At 48.9% G+C, this 27,902-nt stretch overlaps 1 protein-coding gene across 1 annotated transcript in view; it reads left to right on the top strand.

The window, feature by feature from the left end:
• Nucleotides 1-27,902, top strand: part of LOC119953684 (dynein heavy chain 17, axonemal-like) — an 821,504-nt gene that overhangs the window by 654,663 nt on the left and 138,939 nt on the right. Inside the window, 3 exon segments of the mRNA XM_038778213.1 lie at nt 4,661-4,878; nt 12,986-13,193; nt 19,930-20,045. Of these exon segments, the coding sequence (XP_038634141.1) occupies nt 4,661-4,878; nt 12,986-13,193; nt 19,930-20,045 (542 nt within the window).

Here is a 27,902-nt window from a genome sequence, read left to right as displayed (position 1 = left end):
CCAAACCTCCAGGGATCCACCCCTCCCATCTGGTCCATGAATCCCCTCAGCACTTTGGCCGCCGCCGGTCTCCTACCCGTCCTTGAACTGGACCGGTCCAGTGGGGGATCCAGCACTGTGTTAAAGTCTCCCCCCATGATCAGGCCCCCTGCCTCCAGGTCCGGAATGCGGCCCAACAAGTGCCTCATGAAGCCAGCATCATCCCAATTCGGGGCATATACATTAACCAGCACCACCTTCTCTCCCTGCAGCCTACCCTTCACCATAATATATCTGCCCTCCTTGTCCGATACCACCTCAGCCACCTCGAACGCCACCCTCTTCCCCACCAGAATCGCCACCACCCGGTTCTTCGCGTCCAATCCTGAGTGAAAAACCTGCCCCACCCACCCCTTCCTCAGACGAACCTGGTCCGCCACCTTCAAGCGGGTCTCCTGGAGCATAGCCACGTCCGCCTTCAACCCCTTCAGATGAGAAAATACCCAAGTTCTCTTAACCGGCCCATTCAGCCCCCTCACGTTCCAGGTAATCAGCCGGATCAGAGGGCAACCCGCCCCCCTCCCCCGCTGGCTAGCCATAGCTTATCGACTGCTCGCCCCAGGCCAGCTCGCCCCGCCCGACCCATTCCCCATGGCGATGACGCCTCCCCTCCACCCCCCCCGGCCCACACCAGCTCCTTCCTGGCCATTCCAGCAGCAACCCGGTATCCCCCCCCCCCCCCCCCCCCCCCCCCAGGCTAGGACCCCTCCTAGCCGCGACGCACTTTCCATGGTACTTCCGTGAGTCAGCTGACTTCTGCTGACCCCGGCAGCTCCCGCCAGAACCCATCCCCTCCCGGCATGGGGTCATCCTCCTCTTACCACACCTCCTTAGCACCGCTTCAGCGTGGGAAAGAAAACCAGTAGAGGCCACGCCAGCTCCGCCCCCCCGCCCCGCAGCGCGGGAAACCAGAGGAAAGCCCGTGCTTTCACGCTGCCACACCCCACCCTTCTGACGCAGCTCCCCAAAATCCAGTTTCACCCCAACCCCCAGCCCCGTACAGAAGAGAACATATAAAACACAAACCCCCAACATTCCCCACATACCCCACACCCATACCCAACAGACAGACCCACCCGGAAACAGAGCAAAAAGAAAACCAGCATAAAAAACACACATGTCAAAGTTGAAGAACAGCAACAGCGAAAACAGCAACGGCCATAGTGTGTCCCCAGATCCTAGTTCGAGTCCAGCTTCTCCGCCTGTACAAAGGCCCACGCCTCCTCCGGGGACTCAAAGTAGTGGTGCCGGTCCTTGTATATCACCCACAGGCGCGCAGGCTGCAGCATTCCAAATCTGACCTGCTTGGCATGCAGCACCGCCTTCGTCCGGTTGAACCGAGCCCGCCACTTAGCCACCTCCGCACTCCAGTCCTGGTAGATTCGCACTACCAAATTCTCCCACTTGCTGCTCCTCTCTTTCTTGGCCCAGCGCAGCACACACTCCCGGTCGCTGAATTGATGGAACCGCACCAGCTCCGCCCTCGGGGGTTCATTTGCCTTAGGTCTCCTGACCAGCACTCTGTGAGCTCCCTCAAGCTCCAGGGGCAAATGGAAGGACCCCGCCCCCATCAACGAGCTGAACATCGTGGTCACATACGACGGGAGAACCGACCCCTCCAGCCCCTCCGCCAGGCCCAGGATCCTCAAATTCTTTCGCCTCGTGCGAACGTCCAGCTCCTCCAAGTGGTCTTGCCACTTTTTGTGAAGTGCCTCGTGCAACTCCACTTTCCCCACAAGGACCACGGCCTCCTCCTCCCACTCAGCGGCCTGCTCCTGCAATTCCCGAATGGACGCCTCCTGGGCCGCCTGGGTCCCAAACAGCTTGTTGGTAGTCGCATTCAGGGAGTCCAGCAGCTCAGCCTTCAGCTCCGCAAAACAGCGCAGAAGAGAGGCCTGCTGCTCCTGTGCCCACTTCCACCAGTCCTCGGGTGTTCCGCCGGCCGCCATTTTGTCCTTCTTCCCCTGCTTTTCTTGGGGAGCTGCTGCAGCTTTTTCCTTTGCCCCACTCCAGGTGAGCACCATAAATTATGGGGAATGCTCCTCTAGACACCTTCCCCCACGGGGATTCATCAAAACAGCGCAGTTTGGGGCCCTCAAATCGGCCCAAAAGTCCTTAAGTAGCGGGAGCTGCCGAACGTGCCTCAGTCAGACAAATTAATCACACTAGGTTAGCAGAGAGTCGAACTCACAAAGGATTGAGCTAACTGTGTGACAGGTTCAATAAATCATATTGAACAACTTCAAGGTGTGGAGTATCTCTCAGGTAAAGCTGCATCCAGTTGCAGCCCATGTTATCTTACTGTGCTTAACTGGACACCACCATTTATTATAAGACCATAAGACCCAGGAGCAGAATTAGGCCACTCGGCCCATCGAGTCTGCTCTGCCATTCAAGCATGGCTGATATTTTTCTCATCCCCATTCTCCTGCCTTCTCCCCATAACCCCTGATCCCATTATTAATCAAGAACCTATCTATCTCTGTCTTAAAGACATTCAGTGATTTGGCCTCCACAGCCTTCTGCGGTAAAGAGTTCCACAGATTCACCACCCTCTGGCTGAAGAATTTCCTCCTCACCTCTGTTTTAAAGGATCATCCCTTTAGTCTGAGATTGTGTCCTCTGCTTCTAGTTTTTACTACAAGTGGAAACATCCTCTCCACGTCCATTCTATCCAAGCCTCGCAGTATCCTAAATTTTCAATAAGATCCCCCCTCATCCTTCTAACCTTCAATGAGTACAGACCCAGAGTCCTCAACCGTTCCTCATACGACAAGCTCTTCATTCCAGGGATCATTCTTATGAACCTCCAAGGCCAGCACATCCTTCCTTAGATACGAGGCCCAAAACTGCTCTCAATACTTCAAATGGGGTCTGGCCAGAGTCTTATATTGCCTCAGAACTACATCCTGCTTTTGTATTCTAGCCCTTTCGACATGAATGCTAGCATTGCATTTGCCTTTCTAACTGCTGACTGAGCCTGCACGTTAACCTGAAGAGAACCGTGGAACAGACTCCCAAATCCTTTTGTGCTTCTGATTTCATAAGCATCTTCCCATTTAGAAAATAATCTAAGCCTCCATTTCTCCTTTCAAAGTGCATAACCTCACACTTTTCCACATAGTTATCCATCTGCCATTTCTTTCCCCACTCTCCTAGCCTGTCCACGTCCTTCTGCAGCCCCCCCCCCCCCCCCCCTCCCCCCCACCGCTTCCTCAACACTATCTGTCCCTCTGATCTTTGTATCATCTGCAAACTTCGTGACAGTGCCTTCGGTTCCTTCTTCCAGATCATTCATGTATATTGTGAAAAGTTGTGGTCCCAGCACAGACCCCTGAGGCGCACCACTAGTCATCGGCTGCCATCCTGAAAAAAAAACCTTTATCCCCATTCTCTGCCTTCTGTCAGTCAACCAATCCTCTATCCATGCTAGGATCTTACTCTTAACACCATGGGCTCTTAACATATTTAACAGTCTCCTATGCACCACCTTGTCAAAGGCTTTCTGGAAATCTAAATAAATCACATCCACTGGTTCTCCTTTGTCTAACTTCCTTATTACTTCTTCAAAGAACTTTATGATCATGGCTAATCATCAAATTCAGCACCCTGACCCTGCCCACCCCCCATATCCCTTGATACCTTTAGCCCCAAGAGCTACATCTAATTCTTTCTTGAAATTACACAATGTTTTGGTCTCAACTATTTTCTGTGGTAGTGAATTCTGCAGATTCACCACTCTCTGGGTGAAGAAATTTCTCCTCACCTCAGTCCTAAAGATTTACCCTTTATCCACAAAATACAACCCCTAGTTCTGGACTCCCTCACCATTGAGAGCATTCTTTCTGAATCTACCCTGACTAATCCTGTTAGAAGTTTACAAGTTTCTATGAGACCCCCTCTCACTCTTGTAAACTCCAATTAGTATAATCCTAATCAATTTTGTCTCTCCTCATAGACCCGCCATCCCAGGAATTAGCCTTGGAAATCTAATAATAATAGTAATCTTTATTGTCACAAGTAGGCTTACATTAACACTGCAATTAAGTTACTGTGAAAATCCCTGAGTCACCACACTCCGGCACCTGTTCAGGTACACAGAGGGAGAATTAAGAATGTTCAAATTCCCTAACAGATCGTCTTTCGGGACTTGTGGGAGGAAACCCACGCAGACATGGGGATAACATGCAGACTCCGTGACCCACGCCAGGAGTCGAACCTGCGACCTTGGTGCTGTGAAGCAACAGTGCAAACCACGGTGCCACCGTGCTTCGCAGCACTCCCTTGTATTGTTGTTATTGTTATAAGTGGGAGCAGCTTCAAGCACTTCAAAACTATTTTTAAAAATTTCATGCCAATTTTGTTTGGGTAAAGAGAGAACTTTGCTGGGTCACCAGAGAAATTGAAATATTGTTGATTAGAGTGCTGGAAATTCCAAACTTCCTCCAATCCCATGACCAAAATAAATCACAACTGCCTTTATTGGAGAAGTGAAAAATATTTTTTTCTCTTCATCCTGTTTTAAGTAGTACACTTTGAGCACTCAACAAAGATGCTCTGTTAGGATAATTATTTTCATATTTTGTTTTAAATTATTAATCAGATTTCTTTTTCTTGTCAGGGCAACTTGACAGAACTGAAATCTTTCGGCTCCCCACCAGATGCCGTAGTTATTGTTTCTGCTGCTGTGATGATCCTGTTAGCACCAAGTGGAAAAGTCCCAAAGGACAAGAGTTGGAAAGCTGCCAAGGTTATGATGGGTAAAGTGGATGCTTTTTTAGATTCACTGATAAATTATGACAAGGAACACATTCCTGAGTCTTCTTTGAAAGCTTTCCGGTATGTCAATTATTTCTTTTAACTCTTCTATTGCTTTGAATATAGTACTGTTTTTAATTATATCACAATCACTACTACCTTTCTTTAAAACATATTTTACTGATTGTAAAGCTGGTTGGAAATGCATTTATCTTTCCATAAACTTAGGCCTGAATTTTTGTGAACCCATGTGCCTCCTCACTCACAACCCTTTGCCCTTACATCATTCATCCGAACTCATCCAGCGTCCAGCACGGGAAAGCCTCAGGACCCATGCTGAGACTAAATAAAGTCGTAAGTGTTGTGGTGGTATGAATGGGAGCACTGCCATTGGTGCAGAGCATTGGTTTCCCATTGGCTCTAGCTGGTCATGTGCCTCTCGTCTGATTGGCTGGGACTAGTCACGTGACTGCTCACCAATTGGTCAAGAGGCAAGTAGACCCCGCCTCCGAGGCCTTTCTCTGTAGTCGACCACCGGGCTAACAACTAGCTGATTAAAGCCTAAGTTTGGACCTTCATCGTGCCTCGCGTCCAATTGATGGTACATCAATTTAATCAGCTAGAATTGAAATGGAGCTACGCATCAAGCCTGACTGCCTCCGCATCAGCCCGCATGCTTCAAATGCGCCTGCAATCTTTAAACATTGGCAGGCATGTTTCAACAGTTACCTGACAAATGCAGCCAGCAAGCCCACCAAGGAGCAGAAACTCCACATCCTCCACTCGTGCGTGGGCACGGCGGTATACTCAATGATTGAGGACGAAAATGATTATGACGCGGCCATGGATATCCTGAGAGGACACTTTCTCCGGCCGGTCAACGAAGTATATGCATCTCCTGACTACTAGACAACAGTTCCCTGGTGAGTCACTCGACGTGTTTTACCAGGTCCTCACGGCTCGAGGAAGAATGTGCGCCTGTCCCCAAGTTTCTGCGACAGAGCACATGGAACTTTTAATTAGAGACGCTTACGTTGCCGGCATGCAATCCTCCTCTATCCGCCAACAATTGCTGGAGAAGAACGCCCTCAGCCTAGCTGAGGCACAGACCCTCGCAACCTCCGACCTGAACGCCCGCGCATACGCCCCCGGCCGCGCGGCAACCCCTTGGACTTCATGGTACGTGCCACCTCCGTCCTCCGCTGACCCCGACCCCCCCCCCCCCCCAGGCCTGCGCTGCGGGACGCTCCGACAAGCTAATGGGGCCCCGCTGCTATTTTTGCGGTCTCTCCAAACACCCCCGCCCGCGCTGCCCGGCCCGCTCCGCTCTGTGTAAGAGCTGCGGGAAGAAGGGCCATTACGCTGTGGTCTGCAAGACCAAGTCGGTCGCTGCTGTTCCGCGCAGCGACCGCGGATAGCGCCCCCCGGGCCCTTCCAGGGCCCAGCGCTGCACAACGACCTCACCGGCCCGCCACCCGGCCCCTGCAACAGGCCCGCGGTCCTCCCTACCCCCGCTCCCGGCTGCCCTGACCGGCCCGCAGACGCTGCTGACACTTCCCCCAGCCGCCACGAGGTTCCCACGGGCGCCGCCATCTTGAGTCCCGGACGCCACGTGCGGGTCATGGTCGTCACCATCTTGGGGCCCCGATTCCACGTGCGGGCCCTGGGCGCCGCCATCTTGGGCCAACACGGAAGGCCCCGCCAGCGATTAGTCTGCCACCGAGGAGGATCTTAAACTCTCACCACGACTTGCTTCCATCACACTCGACCAGTCGCGACCACGCACGCTCGCCAAGACTACGACAACGATCCAGCTCAACGGGCATGAGACAAAATGCCTACTGGAGCACGGAAAGTTTCGTCCACCCCAACACGGTAAGACGCTGCGCGCTCCCCATCCACCCAGTCAAGCATAAGATCGATTTGGCCTCGGGTTCACACTCCGTCCAGATCACCGGGTGCTGCATAGCGGACCTCACGGTCCAGGGGAGCGTTTTCAAAAACCACAAACTCCTCATTCTCCCCCATCTATGCGCTCCGGCACTGCTGGGCCTGGATTTCCAGTGCAACCTGCAGAGCTTGACCTTCCAATTCGGCGGCCCTATTCCCCCCCCCCTTACTGTCTGCAGCCTCACATCCCTCAAAGTGGACCCCCCTTCCTTGTTTGCTAATCTCACCCCAGATTGTAAACCTGTCGCCACTAGGACACTACCTTCATCGGGTCCGAGGTCCAGATGCTCATTAAGGAAGGAGTCATCGAGGCCAGAAACAGTCCCTGGCGAGCCCAAGTGCTGGTAGTTCGGACTGGGAAGAAAAGCCGGATGGTCATTGATTACAGTCAGACCATCAACAGGTTTACGCAGCTGGATGCGTATCCTCTCCCCCGTATTTCCGACCTGGTTAACAGGATCGCGAAGTACAAAGTCTTTTCCACGGTGTATCTTAAGTCTGCCTACCACCAGCTCACCATCCGCGCGAGTGACTGCAAGTACACCGCGTTTGAGACAGATGGGCGCCTCTACCACTTCCTCAGGGTTCCATTCGGTGTCACAAATGGGGTCTCGGTCTTCCAACGGGAGATGGACCGAATGGTCGACAAGCATCGTTTATGGGCTACCTTCCCGTATCTCGATAACGTCACCATCTGCGGCCACGACCAGCAGGACCATGACATCAACCTTCAAAAATTCCTCCGAACCGCGAAACTCCTTAATTTAACCTACAATAAGGATAAGTGCGTGTTTAGCACTGACCGCCTAGCCATCCTTGGCTACGTAGTGCGTAACGGATTGATGGGCCCCGATCCCGAACGCATGCGCCCCCTGATGGAACTCCCTCTCCCCAACTCCCTCAAACGCTGCCTGGGCTTCTTCTCCTATTACGCCCAGTGGTTCCCCAATTACGCCGACAAAGCCCGCCCCCTCATCCAGTCCACCTCCTTTCCCCTGTCGATGGAGGCCTGCCAGGCCTTTAGCCACATCAAAGCGGATATCACAAAGGCCACGATGCATGCTATCGACGAGTTCAGCCCATTCCAGGTCGAGAGCGACGCGTCTGACATAGCTCTGGCGGCCACCCTGAACCAAGCGGCAGACCCGTGACCTTCTTCTCCCGGACCCTCCACGCTTCCGAAATCCGCCACTCCTCAGTGGAAAAGGAGGCGCAGGCCATAGTTGAAGCTGTGCGATATTGGAGGCACTATCTGGCCGGCAGGAAGTTTACCCTCCTCACAGACCAACGGTCAGTGGCTTTCATGTTCGATAATGCACAGAGGGGCAAGATCAAGAACGACAAGATCTTGCGGTGGCGGATCGAGTTGTCCACGTACAACTATGATATTTTGTATCGTCCTGGGAAGCTCAACGAGCCTCCCGATGCCCTATCCCGCGGTACCTGCGCCAGCGCACAGATTGACCGCCTCCGCTCCCTCCACACGGACCTCTGCCATCCAGGGGTCACCCGTTTTTACCATTTTATTAAGACCTGCAACCTGCCCCCCTCCATTGAGAAAGTCAGGACCGACACCAGGGACTGCCACGTCTGCGCCGAGTGCAAACCGCACTTCTACCGCCCCGAATGAGCGCATCTGATCTAGGCGTCCCGCCCCTTCGAACGTCTCAGTATAGACTTCAAGGGTCCCCGCCCCTCCAACAACCGCAACACATATTTCTTGAGTGTTATTGATGAGTACTCCCGCTTCCCTTTCCCCATCCCCTGTCCCGACATGACCACAACAACCGTCATAAAGGCCCTCCTATCCATCTTCTCCCTGTTCGTTTACCCCGCGTACATCCACAGCGACTTGGGGTCCTCCTTTATGAGTGACGAACTGCGTCAATTCCTGCTCAGCAGGGGCATAGCCTCTAGCAGGACGACCAGTTATAACCCCCGGGGTAACGGTCAGGTCGAGCGGGAGAATGGCACCATTTGGAAGACCATCCTGCTGGCCCTACGGTCCAGAGATCTCCCTATCCCCCGTTGGCAAAAGGTCATCCCCGACGCCCTCCATTCAATCCGGTCTCTCCTCTGTACTACCACTAATCAAACATCTCATGAACGTCTTCTTGTTTTCCCTAGGAAGTCGTCCTCAGGATCCCTCTCCCGACCTGGCTGGCCACCCCCGGGCCCATCTTGCTCCGGAAGCATGTGCGGGTGCACAAGTCCGACCCGTTGGTTGAGCGAGTCCAGTTACTCCATGCCAATCCGCAGTATGCGTACGTGGAGTATCCCGACGGTCGGCAGGATGCGGTCTCGCTTCGGGACCTGGCACCCGCCGGCGTGCGGCCTTCGCCCCTTACATCAACACCTCCCCCCAACCCCAATTCCCCCCTGCGCCCCCATGACCCAGCGCACAGACCCCCTCTTCCCCGATTACAGCGTCTCCACCACCGGCCCAGGGTACGGAGACACATCTACGACCAACGCTCCCGGAGGCAAGGATGACCATCAACCCGACGTCACTGGCTCCACTGCGATGGTCCACCAGAACACCGCGGGCACCCGACAGGCTTATCGTGTCCATCTGATGCAACCATGGGACTTTATTGGACTTTATTGTAATTTCTTTTTGCATCCGACTGTATTTAGTTTTGTTCATTTTGCCACAAGCCAGTGGGCAGCCCCCATCTCCTCGATCGCCTCTACTCATACCACCAGTCCTCGCCCCCCCCCCCCCTCTCTCTCTCTTCCCCTTACAACATCCCCCCCTCTCGTCTGATTGGCTGGGACTAGTCATGTGACTGTTCACCAATTGGTTGAGAGGCAAGTAGACCCCACCTCCGAGGCGCGGTATAAGTACCCAGAGTTCCCGGCGGTCGGCCTTTCTCTATAGTCGACCACCGGGCTAATAACTAGCTGATTAAAGCCTAAGTTTGGACCGTCATCGTGCCTCGCGTCCAATTGATGGTACATCAAGTGTCTATTGTTATGATCCCAGCTGTGGGTTCCAGGGCAAATCCATGGCTCAATAGATCGAGACTTTTAGTTTTTATTTAGAGATGTGGCTGAACAGAATCGCAGGACCTCCAATTTTAACAAAAGAAGAAGACATGTGTTAAAGAAGAAAAGATCAACGATCGTACATTAGTCTTTCACCTCAGCTATACCTTTACAGAGATGTACAAAATTGTACGGGCGGCACAGTTGCACAATTATTAGCACCGCCGCCTCACAGCACTAGGGACCCGGGTTCAATTCCAGCCTTGGGTGACTGTCTGTGTGGAGACCCCCCCCGACCACCGGTTCCATTCCCCATTTGTGGGGACCAGTGCTGAACAGCACGTAGCTGGAGTCTCCTCAGCAAGGCTCATAGATGCTGATGATAAGGCCATTAGATCTGGCACGAGCATGGCTAAGTGGGTTCTTAAACGCACTTAGCTGTGCCCATTGTGGGCAGGACTAGATCACGACTTCACACGAGAGCGTCGCACCCTGGTTCTGGCAGGAAGCGGCCAGTAGATGGTGCCCCATTTCTGTATGATTCTCCTTTGCATCTGGTATTTTACAGTCAACGGTGATGGTGATCATAGAATCATAGAATTTACAGTGTAGAAGGAGGCCATTCGACCCATCGAGTCTGCATCAGCTTTTTGAAAGAGCACCCCATCCAAGCCCACACCTCCACCCTATCCCCATAACCCAGTAACCCCACCCAACACTAAGGGTGTTGTTGCACATTTAAATTTGCAACATATTTACATAGCTCTACACTGCTATTATGACCCAAAATACCAGTCAGGAACCTGTTGGACAATCTCAGCAGGTCTGACAGCAGCTGTGGCGAGAGAAGGCAGCCAACCTTTTGAGTCTGGATGACTGTCAAAGCTGGAGAGAACTGGAAATAAGGTCAGATTTACACTTTTGTGAGGGGACGAGAGGCAGTGAAGATGGATGGGGGCCAGCTAGCCCCCTGCATGGCTGTGAAACGGAGAATCCAGCCCCTATGTAAAGATGCGCGGCAACGCAGAATTGCTGAGCAGAAACTTATAGCCAAGTTCCGCACACATGAGTACGGCCTCAACCAGGATATTGGATTCATGTCACACTACATTCAACCCCCACCACCTGGCCTGGGCTTGCAAAATCCTACTAACTGTCCTGGCGAGAGACAATTCACACCTCTTTAACCTGTGATTATCCTTCTCTCCAGTTGCTATGTCTGGACTTGTAAAGACTTAATTACCTGCAAAGACTTGTATTCAAAGTATCGTCTTGCATCTTTGACTTTGTCTATATATATATATATATATATGTTTCTGGAACCCACCCCTTCATTCACCTGAGGAAGGACCTGTGCTCCGAAAGCTAGTGATTCAAAATAAACCTGTTGTAGGTTACAGCACTTCAGGTGCAGGTCGTAATGAGTTGAGGGTTTCTGCCTCTAACACCAAACCAGGTAGCAAATTGCAGACCCTCTATCCTCTGGATGAAGAAGTTTTTTTATCATGTCCCTTCTAATTCTTCTATTACTTCTAATTTTTCCTGGAAGGTAATAGTGTGAAAAGGCATTGCTGTCCTCTGCAACTAATGCAGGACCTTAAATTCATTGGAAGGTGCATGTTCCACTGCTGGCAGGTACTAAACAGCACTATGGCCCAGAGACATTCTGAGGAATCGGTAAATAGCCTCCCATGTTTTGGAGCAACATACACTCTGAGGCTCCTCAAGTTTGTCTGCCGGAAGGTGAATACCCAGAGGCCTGTTCTGAGGTTTGTGGTTGTAATCACCTTGCCTAAGTGTATCAGGTCATTGAAACTTTTTCAGGAATGGATCCAGGTTCTGCCTCACACTCCTGTGACGCAGTGTCCATCCACACTACTGGCTCTGTATGAGTGGTTTCTCCTAACTTTCTCTGAGTAGAGAATTTTGTTCCTAAATCCTCATGGCCTCTAGCACCTCGCTCAGATGCTTGTCTGAAAAATAAGGGGTTGGCCTGTCCTCAGGTTCCAGGATTTGGCTCTCTTGAGACATCATAGAAATAAGGTTTTCTGTGAGTCCAGCAATGAAACAGCAGCCACAGTAATATCTGCCACGGTGAGTTTAAATCAGACCCGCAACTGAATTGATCGGCATTCATTTTCATCCTGACAACTATTAATTGGGTGTGAAAACCACCTTCATATCAGTTGAGTGGATTTTGCCGTGAAACTTCAGAACCCATTTCTGACCCCGCCTCCGTCCAAAAGTGGAATCATGACACAGTAACAGTCCTGACCTCTGATTCCCATCTCTGTAATGAAAATCCAGCACTGTCAGTTTGAATTTCAAGGTTCCAGAGAGTGTTGGATCATCGGAACAGATGCAATGTGAGGCAGAGAAAGTGGGAGAATTAAATTGAGTCCTTTACAGGTAACTGTGTGTGGGTGTTGTAGTCAAGGTAGCTGTGAGAGTAATGAATATTGGTGGTCAGTCTATCACCAGAAATGGAGACAGAGAGGCTATGGAAGGGGAGTGTTGGAGATAGGCCATGTGAAGGTGAAAGAGAGATGGAAATTAGAAGCAAAGTCAATGGGCTGGATTCTCCGCCGGCGGGATCCTCCATTTTGCCTGCAGCACACTCATGCCCGCGGATTTCCCGATGGGGTGGGGGTGCCCATAATGGGAAACCCCATTGGCTGGCTGCCTGGACGGACGATCCCATTACCGGCGGGGGCGCCCCGCACCAGAAAATGGGTGCAGCGGGACAGAGAATCCTGCTCAATATTTTTTACAGGTCCACACTAGAGCATAAAGTAGCCATCGATGTAATGGAAAAAGAGTTCCGTGGGGGGTGGGGGGGAGAGAGAGAGAGAGAGAGAGAGAGAGGGGGCGTCTGAGTAGGACTGGAACAAGGAATGTTCTGCATATCCCACAAAAAGACAGGCATAACTGGAGCCAATGCATGGACTTCACCAAAATAAAAATAAAGCATGTTTAGACTGAAATCTGGGCATATTTATCTCTTATTAGTTTTGGATCTAAATGTGTACAAACATATTTTCCAAACCAATTTTGGATTGAAAATATTCCAACTGTTTACCACGGCTCATATGTAATGCATCAAATGTTTATTGTATTACTTAGGTTGTAATATAAGAAAAGATTATATTCTTTAGTCTAGTATATTGAATGGCTCCTTTTTTTTGACTGCATTCTTAATGAGTTGGTTACTTTTGTTTTAATATTTACTTATTTCCATCGCTTTTAACAGGCCAATTCTTGATAATCCAATGTTTGATGCTGATTTTATTCGTACAAAATCCATAGCTGCAGCTGGTCTGTGTTCATGGTGTATAAATATTGTAAGATTTTATGAGGTTTTCTGTGAAGTGGAACCTAAAAGAATAGCCCTGGCACAGGCTAATGCTGAACTGGCAGCTGCACAGGAAAAACTTGCTGGTATCACACGGATGATAAATGTAAGTGTGTATGTCAAGTAATGTACTACACATTATTTTACCTTTTTAGCATTTAATAAGAAGTTTAAATATACACAATACTGCAGGATGTATTTTTAAAAGTATCTATATGTAAAATTGCACTCATGCTTTACAGTTGTGATGTCCACTGTTACAATTCCAGTTGATGTTACTAGTGGGTGGGAAAATCGTAGAACGGAACCCTGGTTCAAAAGACTGTAATTTATACCTTATCCTCTGGCGTGGGCAGGGGAAGGAGGCATTGCCTTAGGCCGGCCCAGACAGACCCGAGCAAAGTCCCTCTTTTTCCCACAATTGCTACACGTTGATGTGCGGGCTGGGCAGCGCTGCCGGGGGTGTTGGCACCGGCCGCAGAGGTAGCACTGCGGTTCCCCGGGCTGGGCTGGCAGACACACGGCACAAGCCTGCAACGTAGTCGGGTCTGATGGGGGTCGCATCGAGGGCGTACATGAGGGGTTCGGCAGGCCCGCGGGGACTGCGCTGAGGTTCTGGTGGGCAACCTCCAGTGAGGTCGCTAGCTTTACCGTTTCCCGCAGGTCGGAGGTCCCGTTTTCCAGCAGGCGCTGCCTGATATAGTTTGAGCGGACCCCCGCTACGTAGGTGTCCCGGATCTGTGAGTTCATATGTTCCTCCGCCGTCACATCTTGATAGCTGCAGTTCCTCACGAGTAGAGTCAGGGTTTCGAGATATTTGTCCAGCGATTCTCCAGCGCGTTGACGGCGAGCAGTGAGGAGGTGTCTGGCGAACACCTAATTATTTACGGGCTTCACGAAATGCGCCTTGAGAGTTGCGACCGCCGCCTCATACGTGGCCACTTTTTCGATCATTACCGAGATTCAATGGCTCACCCGGGCGTGGAGGAGTTGCAGCTTGAGAGTCTCTGTGGGAGGTGTTGAGGAGCAGTCGAGGTAGGCCTTGAAGCATTGGGGCCAATGTTCGAATATTTCCTTGGCTTTGGACGCGCGGGCATCGAGCTCGAGCCTGTCTGGCTTTAGAGCGGCTTCCATTGTGCTGTCTATGACTAATAAATTGATATACCTTCAATTCACAGTGAGGCAGAGAGAGCAAGTGAACAGTAGGCTTTATTAGTCATGAACTTGCCTAGCCAGAGGCAGTAGTACAGAATGGATGCCGCCTACAAGAGGCCCTAGTGTGGGTGGAGCCATACCAGGGTTACAGTACAGTACCTGGAAGCAGTTCATATCACCACTTCCAGGTCATAGGTCACAGGTTACAGTATCATGCATGCATTATGGTGAATCCATTCACCACAATGGGGTTACGGGGATAGGATGGAGGCGTGGGCTTAAGTATGGTGCTATTGCCAAGACCCGGTGCAGACTCGATAGGCCAAATGAAAAATGAAAATCGCTTATTGTCACGAGTAGACTTCAATTAAGTTACTGTGAAAAGCCCCTAGTCGCCACATTCCGGCGCCTGTTCGGGGAGGCTGTTACGGGAATCGAACCGTGCTGCTGGCTTGTCTTGGTCTGCTTTCAAAGCCAGCGATTAGCCCTGTGAGCTAACCAGCCCCTTATGGCCTCCTTCTGCACTGTAAATTCTATGAAACTCCACATGGACAGTGATTCAGGGCCGGGATCGAACCCGGGTCCTCAGCGCCATAGGCAGCAGTGCTAACCACCGTGCCACCCCAACTTTTCTTTGAAATTTTTGTGGAACCATGTGGAACAGCACTACTCTGTCAACCTTCTAAACCCTAGCAATCAATTCCTAATCTCTCCCTTCTTAGTCTGAAATTAAATCCACTTATTCACACCTCTTCCTGTCTTCAATTTGGAAAAAGTTTAAGAAGGAGTTGCTTATTTACCGTGCTACTGCATTATGTGACAAGTCCAAAAAGGTACAAGCTTGCACGTTATTAAACTTAGTGGGCGCTGAGGCCATTAAAAGTAAAGAGGCCATCAAAAACAAATTAAAAGTATTGTCTTTGCCTGTCAGAAATGTCATGACTTCATATATAGTCGTTCTGCAGTTGTGGAAGCAGACATCAGCCACTCATAACAATCTTTTAAAAAACCTCTTCACACTGCTGTGCACGGCTGCAGTGCAGGATGCTAAAGCTGCAATGTTACAATCTCAGTGTCATCTACAAACGTGGCAAGGAGCTCTACTTGACTGATGCCCTCTCCAGAGCATTCTTACCCATTCCAAACTAGGCAGATTGTGAGGAAAACAGAGACATTATGACAATGGAGGTGTTGTCTTCTTGTAGAATCCAGGGACTCAAAGGTGCCTTACAGGTAGACATCAAATGCTGACAACTGCACAGCATCATCATAAGGTTCTGGCCAGAATCCTCAAGGGTGCTTCCGAGGAACTCCATGCATTCTTCACCATCAGAGATAAACTAACTGTACGGGTTGGGCTGATACTGCATGGTGCAACATGCAATGCACTCAAGCTGCATAGATAGGTTTTTGCTTAATAAGGGGATCAGGGGTTATGGGGAGAAGGCAGGAGAATGGGGATGAGAAAATATCAGCCATGATTGAATGGCGGAGCAGACTCGATGTGCAGAGTGGCCCAATTCTGCCCTATGTCTTCTGGTTTTATGCATCAAGCAAAAGACCTCAAACACTAAAAGTACTTGAATGAGGTCCTAGACCTTCCATGGTCATTCACAGCAGCTGACATCTTTGAATGGAATGGTTAACAACATTTACTCTTAGTTGATTCGTATTGCAGGTGGTTTGAACTTGGATGCCTGCCAAACATGACAAGTAACACAGCCATCATCAAATAGAAGAGGCACTTTGCGTTGCACAGAGAACCAGGGTTAGTGAGAGAGAGGAACTGCAGCCATCATCAAATAGAAGAGGCACTTTGCGTTGCACAGAGAACCAGGGTTAGTGAGAGAGAGGAACTGAAGGAGGTCAGTATCCGTGGAGAAGCGATGTTTGGGAATCTGATCAGATTGAAAGCTGATAAATCCCCAGGACACAATATTCTACATCCCAGAGTACTTAAGGAAGAGGCACAAGGAATAGTGGATGTATTGTTGGTCATCTATCAGGATTTTATAGACTCCGGGACAGTTCCTACAGATTGGAGGGTAGCTAATATAACCCCACTATTTAAAAAGGGAGGTAGAGAGAAAACAGGGGATTATAGACCAGTAAGCCTGATGTCAATAGTGGGAAAAATCCTAGAATCCATGATCAAAGATTTTATAGCAGAGCATTTGGAATATAGTGGCAGAATCAGACAGAGTCAGCATGGATTTTTGAAAGGGAAATTATGCTTGACAAATCCACTGGTATTCTTTGAGGATGTAACTAGTAATGTTTAAAAACATAGTTTTTCCAATATTATACATGACACTAACAATAACAGCAACAAGCCCATTCCCGCCAACAGCTAACGGTGGCCCTGTATAGATATATATGGTAGATTACCAGCAGAGTTACTCATGAATAGAGTTTACAAGAGATCATCATGTATTTACATTTGAATATCTCCCCCACCCCCCCCCCATCCCCCCCACTCCCCTGCTTGTCAGGGAGTCCTGCCCTCCCTATCCTCCCCTTCACCTGTTTAGGCGTTCCCTTAGCATCTTGATTTGTTTTAATTTTTACAGGGTTTTGCCTGTTTACTTGTGATGGCCCCAGCAGAGCCCTATGATTTCAATCACGTAACATCAAGTCCATTGTACCTACAAGCCAATGGCAAAGCCAAAAAAGGTTAGATAGTGTTAAGCAATTGTTGCAGAAGGAAATTGTTGCAGGGCTGGTTTAGCACAGGGCTAAATAGCTGGCTTTTAAAGCAGACCAAGGCAGCCCAGCAGCATGGTTCAATTCCCGTACTAGCCTCCCCAAACAAGCGTCGGAATGTGACGACTAGGGGCTTTTCACAGTAACTTCATTTGAAGACTACGTGTGACAATAAGCGATTTTCATTTCATTTCATTTTCATTTTTAAAATGGACGGCCAATCTGATCCATATCTCGCACTACTGAGTTACAGAGCATCACCATTGTCACATGGTAGATCACCAGCAGAGTTACTCATGAATAGGAGGGTGCGTACCACACTTCCATACTTACAAAGAAGGAGGAGAATGTGGTACTGCAGAAAATGCAATATATTAAAGCAAAACAAAAGCAGTTCTATGATAGAGTGTCTAGAACTTTACCACCTCTGAGTAGTGATGACATTGTGAGAATAGAATATTCAGGCAATTGGTCGAAGAAAGCCATTGTACTTGAAGAAGTAGCACCTCGTTACTACAATATACAGACAGAGGAAGGGTTGGTTTTAAGAAGAAATCATTGCACGCTCTTGGAAACCAGAGAAGACTTTCACAACGATGTGATGGATGACAAATCTGCATCTGAATCAATGTCAGCTGCAGTGTCAGATAGTTCAGCAGATTCTGAGCTTGAGAATGTCAGGGAGAACATTGAATCTACAAGTTCTGAGCAGCAAGGTCAAACTTTGAGAAGATCAACCAGAGTCAGAAGAAAACCTGATCGATTCAATTTGTAGATTTGTACTATTTGTGCATACTATGCTTGCTGTTCTTGTGTGTGTGTGTGTGTATATATATTTGTTTAAACAATTTTTTTTAAATTAAAGAAAAAAATACTGTTACTGAAAAAAAACTAATGATATCACATGTAAATATACTGACGATAATGTATTAATTTAATAAATTAATTAATTTATTCTTCAAAGGAAAGAAGATGCAGTGATATCATGGTTGTGTTGTAATTCATCGACTGACCACTAGGAGTCTCAGTATTTCAGTGAATGTTAGAGTCACGTGACCTCAGACTGACTAGAGAGCTGAGAGATAGTGGTTTGCGTATGTTCATACTGTTGTTCATCTGTTGTTTTGTGTATTTTTGACCCACAGTTAATGTTAATAAATCATTTATAGCTTTAACTGCAAGTGTTCTTGTAATATAAATCTGGCCATCCGTCAAGAACATTACAGTTTCTTCCGGCATTACTCACTGATCCAGATGGTGTTGCTCACGTGCTGCGGCCTCTGCAAATTGAACCCAGGCACGGTAAATGGCAGCGACTGGCAGCCTCCTTTCCAGGCCAGGGTACAGGCATCCGCCTCTCCTCCATGGCGTCCAGCAGGGTCACAAGCTCGGCATCTGTAAAATGGAGTACCACTCTCCTCGCTGCCATCTTGTTGGCTAGAATGATGTATGTGAGGATTGAAGTGTGTATATGTGACTGCAGCTTGTCAGCCTCCTGAGTGTCAATCAGAAATCCAGTGAATCTGGCACCGTTTCTCTTTGGAATTGATTGTGTTCCACATGCCGCCAGTCCTAGCCCCTCAACAGTCACTGAATCAATCCAGGTGCAGCCCCAGTTTTGCGATTATAGAAGTCCACAAATCCTGCCCTGGCGTAAACACTTCGTCCGCCGGTGATATTTCTTTGGCTCCCTTGTCTGTTAGAGTTTCATACTTGTTTGTGGGGCTCCAGCTTCCCAGCCTTCGGTCATCCCTTTACCTTCCTTTGTTTGTCATCCTCCTTCACCTTCTTGCCCCTCTGCCTTCCATCTTGGCCCCCTTGCCTTTCCCCTTGCCCTTGCACAACCTTTGTTCCCCATTGCCCATTTGTCTACATCCTCCCCTCCCTCCCCTTGCACCCCACCCCCAGTTAAAATTGGGTTAGTAAATGGGGAGGCTGCATAAGGCCTGCAGCACAGTTGTGTCCTTGTGGACTACGGTGTCAGGCACCAGGAGCAAAAGATCCCTGCACTCCCCAACCCCGGTAATAGTACTGGCCAGTGTCTGAAATTGAAGGCTGGGTGAGTACCACAGCACAGTGGTGTCCTGTGCAGACAACGTTGGCATAGAGCAGGAGGGCACCAATCCTGCAACCCCAGCAGTGTTGCATTGAATGCAGCAAAAGTGGCACAGCGCTATGGCAGGTAGGCAACATATGTTCCACTCACCCCAAAGTCACGAACAAACTGAAGCCCAACTTGTGCACGCCACATGTTTCCAAATGGGTTTGAGGCCAACATGATTTTTCACTAGTGTGAGGAGATTCTAATGAGTAGCTTTTTAACTAACATTGATGAGATGTCCATGAATGCAAATTCTATTCAGCACACTAAGCAGCGGGATAACTGACCCACCCTTGGGGAATTGCAAGCTGATCTTACACCAATGGTGTACCCTGGCAGCAGGGTAGCATGGTGGTTAGCATAAATGCTTCACAGCTCCAGGGTCCCAGGTTCGATTCGCGGCTGGGTCACTGTCTGTGTGGAGTCTGCACGTCCTCCCCCTGGGTTTCCTCCGGGTGCTCCAGTTTCCTCCCACAGTCCAAAGATGTGCGGGTTAGGTGGATTGGCCATGCTAAATTGCCCGTAGTGTCCTAGAAAATGTAAGGTTAAGGGGGAGTTGTTGGGTTACGGGTATAGGGTGGATACGTGGGTTTGAGTAGGGTGATCATGGCTCGGCGCAACATTGAGGGCCGAAGGGCCTGTTCTGTGCTGTACTGTTCTATGTTCAATGGGTTTCCAACCTTTTGCCTGATGTTAGTTTCTCTAGTCCCATTGCCACGAAACCCGATGTCGGTGAGATGGGAAATTTCTGCCCAATATTTTTTTTATTTGAAATGTTTGCATAACCCTTGAAATAACAGACAGGAATATAAAGCAGTGTTACAAACATCAGTTTCTAGATTAAAATCTTTTCCTTCTACCATTTCTCAATATTAATTTTCAGGAACTTGATGAAAATTTATCAAAGTTGACAGCTGAATTTGAAAAAGCCACAGCTGAAAAACTCAAATGTCAACAAGAAGCTGATAACACCAACAGAACTATTTCACTTGCAAACAGGTAAATTTGGATTTGTGTAAATCAGACTAAATGAGCAAACTGCGTTACTTCTGGATCGTTCATAATTTTTAACTATATATTTTGTCTTTGGGTTAGGTTTAATGTAATCATCTATCTGTACCCAAACTCATTTATTTTTCTTACATTTTCCAGCATTATTAAGGCTGACAGGATGAAAAATTAAGTATGACAAATCCATTGGACCCTTGCCCTCTTAAACAGCCGTAGGGACATTCATGCATCATTTAGGCGAGATATTGCAAACATGGGCAGTTATTTTTGCTATTATCAGTCTAGTAATGCAAGACGATCACAAGCTTGTGGTGTTACTGTGATGGGCGCAATACTTTAGGGTGCTGAATTGATGAAGGAATGTCCATAGATTCATGTACATTAGTAGGCTTCAGCAAATTCCTCCAAGGGAACAAAATATTTATACTGTCATCAGCCCCATAAGTCTGCTCCAGATTTCCAGTTCCTAATATAAGAACCTTTATGAAATATTTGTAGTTTTAACAGTGTCCCCACCCAAGCTTCCACTCTAGTCATAAAAACCTCCGTATTTTCAATAAATTAACTCTAGGTTTTTTAGGGAGACAGGAATAAATTTGTACAGAAGAATAATCAGATGTTCACATTCAATGGTCCATGGTTAAGGACTTTGACAAAGATTTCAAAACAGATGGTCAATGTCACCTTGACTCAGTACTGAGCCACATGGCAAGGATTCCAGACTCACACTCGAGCTAAACTGCAGCAATGCAAAGAGAGAAATGGATTGTCAACAAACTATCTTTTGGATGAGACATTAAATTAAAGTCCCATCCACCTGCTCAAGCGAACATACAAAATCCTGTGATATTTTTGGTTAACAGATGCATCTGAATAAGCGTCACAAAATGAGATTTATAAGGTGTTTATCTCATTGCTGTTTGTGCAAAGTTTGACTGTCATATTAATCTAGACAATAGTGATTCGGATTTTCCTCTCAAAGGTGAAGCCTTGGCACTATTGCACTAAAAAAACACCCATGTATACCTTACCGATAGGCCACAGCTGGAACTTGCTCTCCCACCTGCAGCATGGCTCCATCGGCGAACTGATGCCTGCGGTCTAGAAGGAGGCCATATTCTCAACACAGCCAAACACTCCATATCATCACTAAAGTAGACCATGCAACTTGAGAACAAGCAGTCAGTTTGTACTGTACCAATATTAGTGAGAAGGTGGAGAAGAAACATGGCCTCCAGTAGAGGTATCATGACCACCAGAAGCAGGACAGAGGGTTCACAGCCAGGAGACGCAGCATATGTCCGGAACTTTGGGGACGGCGTCCAGTGGATACCGGGACCAAAGTGGAGAAGACGACTAGTCTCCTAAATGGTCCCAGAGAACGGACGGCACGCATGCATGTGCCGTAGCTATTCCAGCGCTACCTCAGTCGTCACATGTGGCATGGTCTGATAGTTAAACAAAAACGTGCCAGTTTTGTTTCAACTGACCCTGTTATTTGTTTCTTCATGTCCCTCTTGTTTTAAATATATACTTTATTCCACAAAAACCAGTAACATACACATGCTGCAGACCAATAAAAGCATGATTCAAACAGTTTGACAATTTTCAATTTTCCCCTTTTTTCTCGCCTTAACTACCCAATACCGCCCCCCCCCCCCCCCCCCCCCATCCCCGGCTGTGGTGATATGCATCACTGTAAATACACAAGGGGTTAATGTAAATACACTACGACTAAGTAATCACTAGAGGGAGCACCAGAGATGCCATGACATGCAGACATACAGCTAATGAACACATAGAATAGGACACGACCAATGGGCAGTCAAGACACCCAGAGGTGACACTACCACAAGGGGGCATTACAGAATCCATATATAAGGACAGGGCACACATGCTCTGTCTCTTTCCACAGGCGACACTTAAAGAGTAGGACAGGGGCAGATCAGAAGTATCATACCCACCACGTGGCTTAGAGCAGACTGGTTAGTTAGACTGAATTATTATAGCAAGATTAGCAGGAGAGTCAAACTCATAGAGAAGTGTGCTAATGGTTCAATAAATCACATTGAACTTACTTCAAAGTCTGGAGTATCTTTTGGTCAAAGCTGCATCGAGTTGCAGCCTGTGTTATCCCAGAGTACATAACACAACACTGGTGACAAATAGATCTTCAAGTAAGGACATAAAACCCCTCTTCAGACCCCCTAAGATCAAACTTGATCTTCTCCAGTCTTGAAATGAAATGAAAATGAATATCGCTTATTGTCACAAGTAGACTTCAAATGAAGTTACTGTGAAAAGCCCCTAGTCGCCACAGTCCGGCGCCTGTTCAGGGCGGCTGGTCCGGGAATTGAACCCGCGCTGCTGGCCTACCTTTGTTCTGCTTTAAAAGCCAGCTATTTAGCCCTGTGCTAAACCAGCCCCTAAACCTTAAAAATTCATACAAATCTCCCAACCACCCCTGGACTCCCGGTGGCACTGCCGACCTCCAACTCAGTAAGATTCACCGCCAGACAATCAGAGAGGTGAAGGCCATGACATTGGCCCCTTCCCCTCCAGCAGCTGTGGGAAATCTGACACCCCAAAAATCACCAACAAAGGACACGGTGACATCCCATCCCACTATTTCTGACAGGGTCTCGAAAACTGCTGCCAGACACCCTCCAACTTTGTGCATCTCCCAAACATATGAGCGGGTTCGCCGGCCCCTCCCATATTTCTCGCATACATCCTCCACCTCTGGGAAAAACCCACTCATATGGGCCCGAGATATATAAGCCCTATGTACCACCTTGAAATGTATAAGGCTCATCCTAGCACAAGATGAGGTCCAATTGATCTGGTGCATTATTTCACTCCAGGTCCCCCACCTAAGCTCAATCCCCAGTTTCTGCTCCCATTTCCCGTTTTATCCCTTCCACTGACGCCTTCTCCATCTCCAAAAAACATTTGTAAATATCTCCAATCAGCTCCTTCCCCAGCTCATCCAGAGTAAATAACTTACCTGACAATGGTGCTTTGGCAACTAAGGGAACAAGGGCAGCACCTTCCAGGCAAAATCCCAAACCTTCAAAGGTCTAAATTCATTCCCCCTTGGCAATTCAAACTCACCCTTCAATTCCTCTAGCCCCGCGAACGTCCTCTCTACTAACAGGTCCCTAACCCATTCCATCCATTCGCTGTACCAACTCCAATACATTGTATCATCGCTCCTGGTATAAACCTGTGGGTCCCACATATTGGGGCCAATACCGACATACATCCTATATCAGCGTGCCACCTCAACTGATTCCAAATTCTGAGAGATGACACAACAAAAGGACTGCGAGTGTGCCTAACTGGGAAAAATGGGAGCGGGGCAGTCCCCACACATGAGGCTTCCTCCACCTGCACCTATCCCTGCACATTGCACCCCCACCACAAAGAAATCAATAAGGGAGTATATCCGATGTACATGGGAGAAGAAGGAGTACTCCCTCACTCCCAGATGCCTAAACCTCCATGGGTCCCTCCCCCCCCATCTGGTCCATAAATACCCTCAGCCCCTTTTTAATCCCTGATCGGACCATTGACCTGGGCTAGACCTATCCTCCCCAGGCACCAGCACACAATTAAAATCAACCCCCATTATCAACTGATGGGATCTTCTAAGTCCGGAATGGACACTAACAGCTTCTTAACAAAATCCACGTTATCCCAATTGGCGCATATGCATTAAATAAAACAAGTGCGCCCCTGCCAGGACGCCACTCACCATCACAAACCTACCCCCAACCACGTGTTCCGCACCTCCCTAACCACCACAAATGCCATCTTTTTTCTGAATAGGATCGCAACCCCCTCGACTTAGAGTCAAAACCCAAATGGAACATCTGCCCCTCCCTTAAACGCGTCTGGTCCTTCATCCGTAGATGTGTCTTCTGAAGAAGAGCTTTTTAGGTGAGCGAACATCCAGGACTGTTCAACCGGATCATTCAAACCTTGCACGTTTCATGTTACTGTTCTCACTGGGGGTTTCTGAGCTACCGCCTGATTGAGTGCGCCATCCCTACCTAGCACAGATCCTGCCTAACCATCAGGTGCCTTTCTAACCTGGGCCCACCCAAATGGCCACCCCCTCCATCCTCTCCTAAACCCAACCAAAGAGCCATCAGCATCACCAGCTCCTCCCCTCCCCTGCACCACCCTCTGAACACCTCCCCCATCCCCTCTCCCCCTCCACCCCCCCACCCAACCCCTGGCTACCCACACCAACCTCACCCCACACTGCTTGCATTTATCAGCATCCCTGCTAGCATGGCAACTCCCACCTGGAGATTCAGACAAAGGATCCCACCCAAACCACCCAAACTACCCTCCCCCACTCTGCTTGCACCACCTTTCTCTTTCAACACATCTCTCCCCGGGCCCTGGCTACCAGCGACCCCTTCCCCCTTGCTCCAGCAGGATCAACCAACCCAATACTCTGTACCATCCCTTCATCGACACAATCCAATACCAATCCAACATGTGCAAAGAACAACCGAGTACCCACACATATTGAACACCCAGATCACACCATAAAACCAATACCAAAACCCAACATGTGCAAGAAAAAACAACATAGCAATTATAAAACTCGCATCTACTCTACTTAATAAGTCATGATACAGAAAAATTCCCAACATTAGCCCTCCCCAACCCATATTCCTTCACAAAGTCGTCTACCTCCTCCGGTGTCATAAAATAATGTACCTGCCCTTAAAAGTCACCCAAAGTTTGGCAGGTACAACACCCGAAACCAAATCTTTCTCTGAAGGAGTGCCGCTTTGGCCTTATCAAAGCCTGCCCGCCGTTTGGCCAGGATGGCACCAATGTCCTGATAAATCCGGATGCAGTTCCCCTCCCAGCTACAGTCCTGAGTCGTCTTTGCCTACCTCACAATCTTCTCCTTATCCTGGAACTTGTGCATGTGCACAATCATCGCCTGTGGCGGTTCCCCAGCTCGCGGTCTCTGTCTTCGTGACCGATGGACTTTCATGAAGACCCCCGCCTCAACCAACTTCTTGAACATCCTCGAAACATTGCCTGAGGCACTCACTCCCTCCACACCTTCCGGCAGGCCTACGATTCTGCCACCAGGACCGATTCTCCTCTGTGTCTGCAGCATCTTGCAGGCCTCCCCCAGCATCGCCATCTCTGCCTCCAAAGGCACGAGTCGGTCACTACAGTTGGACCACCCTTTCTATCTCTTGGATCGTCACCCCTTGTGACTCTAAGCAGTTCTCTACCCAATCCAAGTTCCTCAAAGAGGGGCTACTGATCCCTCAATGTCACTGGACCAGTCCCCCTGCATCTCCTTTTGCTGTTGCCAATACTCTCCCTTGATAAAGTCCATCAACTGCTACACAGGCAGTGTTGCAGATGACAATGACCCTTCCCCCTCCACCATTTTTTCCACTGGTTCTGCACCACCTGTCTCCTCCAACTCCAAAGTTAGGGCTCTCACTGATTTTGCCAGGTGTGATACCCTGCCAATATTCCACTCTGGGGTAGAAATCAACACCCTCCACTCACTTCACACCTTTTCCACAAAGATTGTCCATTAACTGGGTAGAAAGGGCTGAAACTAACACCTCCAAACAGGAGCCACCTTGTGTGCGACCGATCAGCTCTTGGCCGCCACCAGAAGTCCTTCATGCCCCTCTTGAAGGTTTGCCCTGTGCACTCAGCCAGACCATTAGATAAAGGGTGATATGAAACTTTTTGATCGCGAAGATCACAGCCAGTCCTTCCTTTTCAATGCAAGCGTACATGTGCTGTACGTCAGCCAATGTTCTTGAAGCAGAGGCTATCAGCCTCTCTGTCACATTGTCCCAATGATGAGACAACGCTGCCCTGCTGCCACTTGGGGAGGCATTGCATGTACTTATTGTTGTGTTATGTACTCTGGGATAACACAGGCTGCAACTGGATGCAGCTTTAACCAAAAGATACTCCAGACCTTGAAGTTAGTTCAATCTGATTTTTTTAACCAGTAGCACAGTTCTCAATGAGTTTGATTCTCTGCTAACCTAAGTGTGGTTACTCTGTCTGACTGAACCAGACTAGCTCTTTGCCACATGCTGGAGGTGTGATACTGTACATACACCCGGACTCACTCTATAGTTGTTCATCAGTGGAAAGAGGCGGAGTGTGAGTGCCTCGTGCATTTTATAGTGAGATACCACCCAGCCCTGAGTGTCCTGCCTGCTCATTGGTCATGTCCTGTTCTCTGTGTTCATTAGCTGCCTGTCTGTGCCTGTCTGTACATCATTATCTGCATGTCTGCATATCATGACATCTCCCCTTTTTTTATGTTTTGTTGGCATATGGAAACGTACTTACATGTGGTGGCATATATTAACATATTTACAAGCGCTGGAATATGTGAAAGTATTACATGTGAAGACAGCTGTCTAATGTGAGAAAACAGAACATAGAAAACAAAACAAATATTCATAAGTCCAGTCTCTGGGGCTTGTGTCTGATCCTTGTCAACCGCCGGAGAGGTGGTGGTGGGGACGACGGCTCCTTGACCGGCGGGATGGAAGCCTGACTGGTGGCCTCGTAGTTCGAGGTATCAGGAGGTGGCAAAACAACGGACGGAAACGGAGAAGAAAGCGGTTGCGGGCAGGCAACTTTACGTAGTGCCCGTCTGTTTCATCGCACAACAGAACCATCAGCCATACGTACAACATACGAGCGGGGCGCAGCCTGTCGAACAACGACAGCTGGAGCAGACTAGCCACCATCCGGTATCTTGATCCTGATAGTGTCTGCCGGGGATAACACGGGCAAATCGGTGATATGAGCATCATGGCCCTGCTTTTGCTGGTTTCAGAGCTGCTGCACCTTCTGCAGCACCGGGAGGTGATCCAGGTTGGGCAAGTGTGTGGCTGGAAGTGTCGTCCACAGGTCCCTGTTCATCAGGAGTTGTGCCGGCGACATGCCAGTGGACAGTGGGGTCGCCCTGTCGGCAAGCAGCGCGAGGTAGATGTCAGAAGCAGAATCCGCAGCCTCGCAGATGAGCTGTTTCACAATGTGCTCCACTTTTTCAACCTTCCCATTGGACTGTGGATAGTGTGGGCTGGAAGTGACATCTTTGAAATGGCATAACTTGGCAAACATAGACCACTCGTGGCTGTTGAAGCACAGGCCATTATCACTCATGACAGTAAGTGGGATATCATGCCTGGAGAACGTCTCCTTACAGGCCTTGATGACGGTCCGAGATGTGAGGTCTGAGAGCTTCACGACTTCAGGGTAGTTGGAGAAACAGTCAATAATCAACACATAGCCACGATATTCACACGAAAGAGGTCGATGTCAATCTTGGACCATGGGGAGGTCTCGATTTCATCCTGCTGGAGCGTCTCTTTGCTCTGCGCTGGCTTGAAGCGTTGACAGGTCGCACAGTTGAGGACCATGTTCGAGATGTCCTGGCTAATACCGGGCCAGTAGATAGCCTGCCTGGCTCTGCGTCTGCACTTCTCGACGCCCAGGTGTCCCTCATGGATTTAGCGGAGCACCAAGCTCTGGAGACTGAGTGGAATGACAATCCGGTCCAGCTTGAGGAGGATACCATCAATCACCATCAGGTCGTCCTTTACATTGTAAAATTGAGGGCACTGTCCTTTCTGTCAGCCATTGCCGAGGTGGTGCATGACACGCTGCAAGAGTGGGTCTTTGGCTGTCTCCTCGCGGATACGAACAACCTTCTCATCGGACGCCGGGAGGGTGCTAGCTCACAGCTGTACCTGTGATTCAATCTGCTGGATGATTTCCAGCGGTTCACTAGGCAATGCGATGGAGCGGGACAAT

Source organism: Scyliorhinus canicula, chromosome 18, assembly GCF_902713615.1.
Source record: "Scyliorhinus canicula chromosome 18, sScyCan1.1, whole genome shotgun sequence".
In the NCBI taxonomy this organism is placed as follows: domain Eukaryota; kingdom Metazoa; phylum Chordata; class Chondrichthyes; order Carcharhiniformes; family Scyliorhinidae; genus Scyliorhinus; species Scyliorhinus canicula.
Note: the sequence above shows the minus strand (reverse complement) of the source record. Positions and strands in the feature narration are given on the sequence as shown.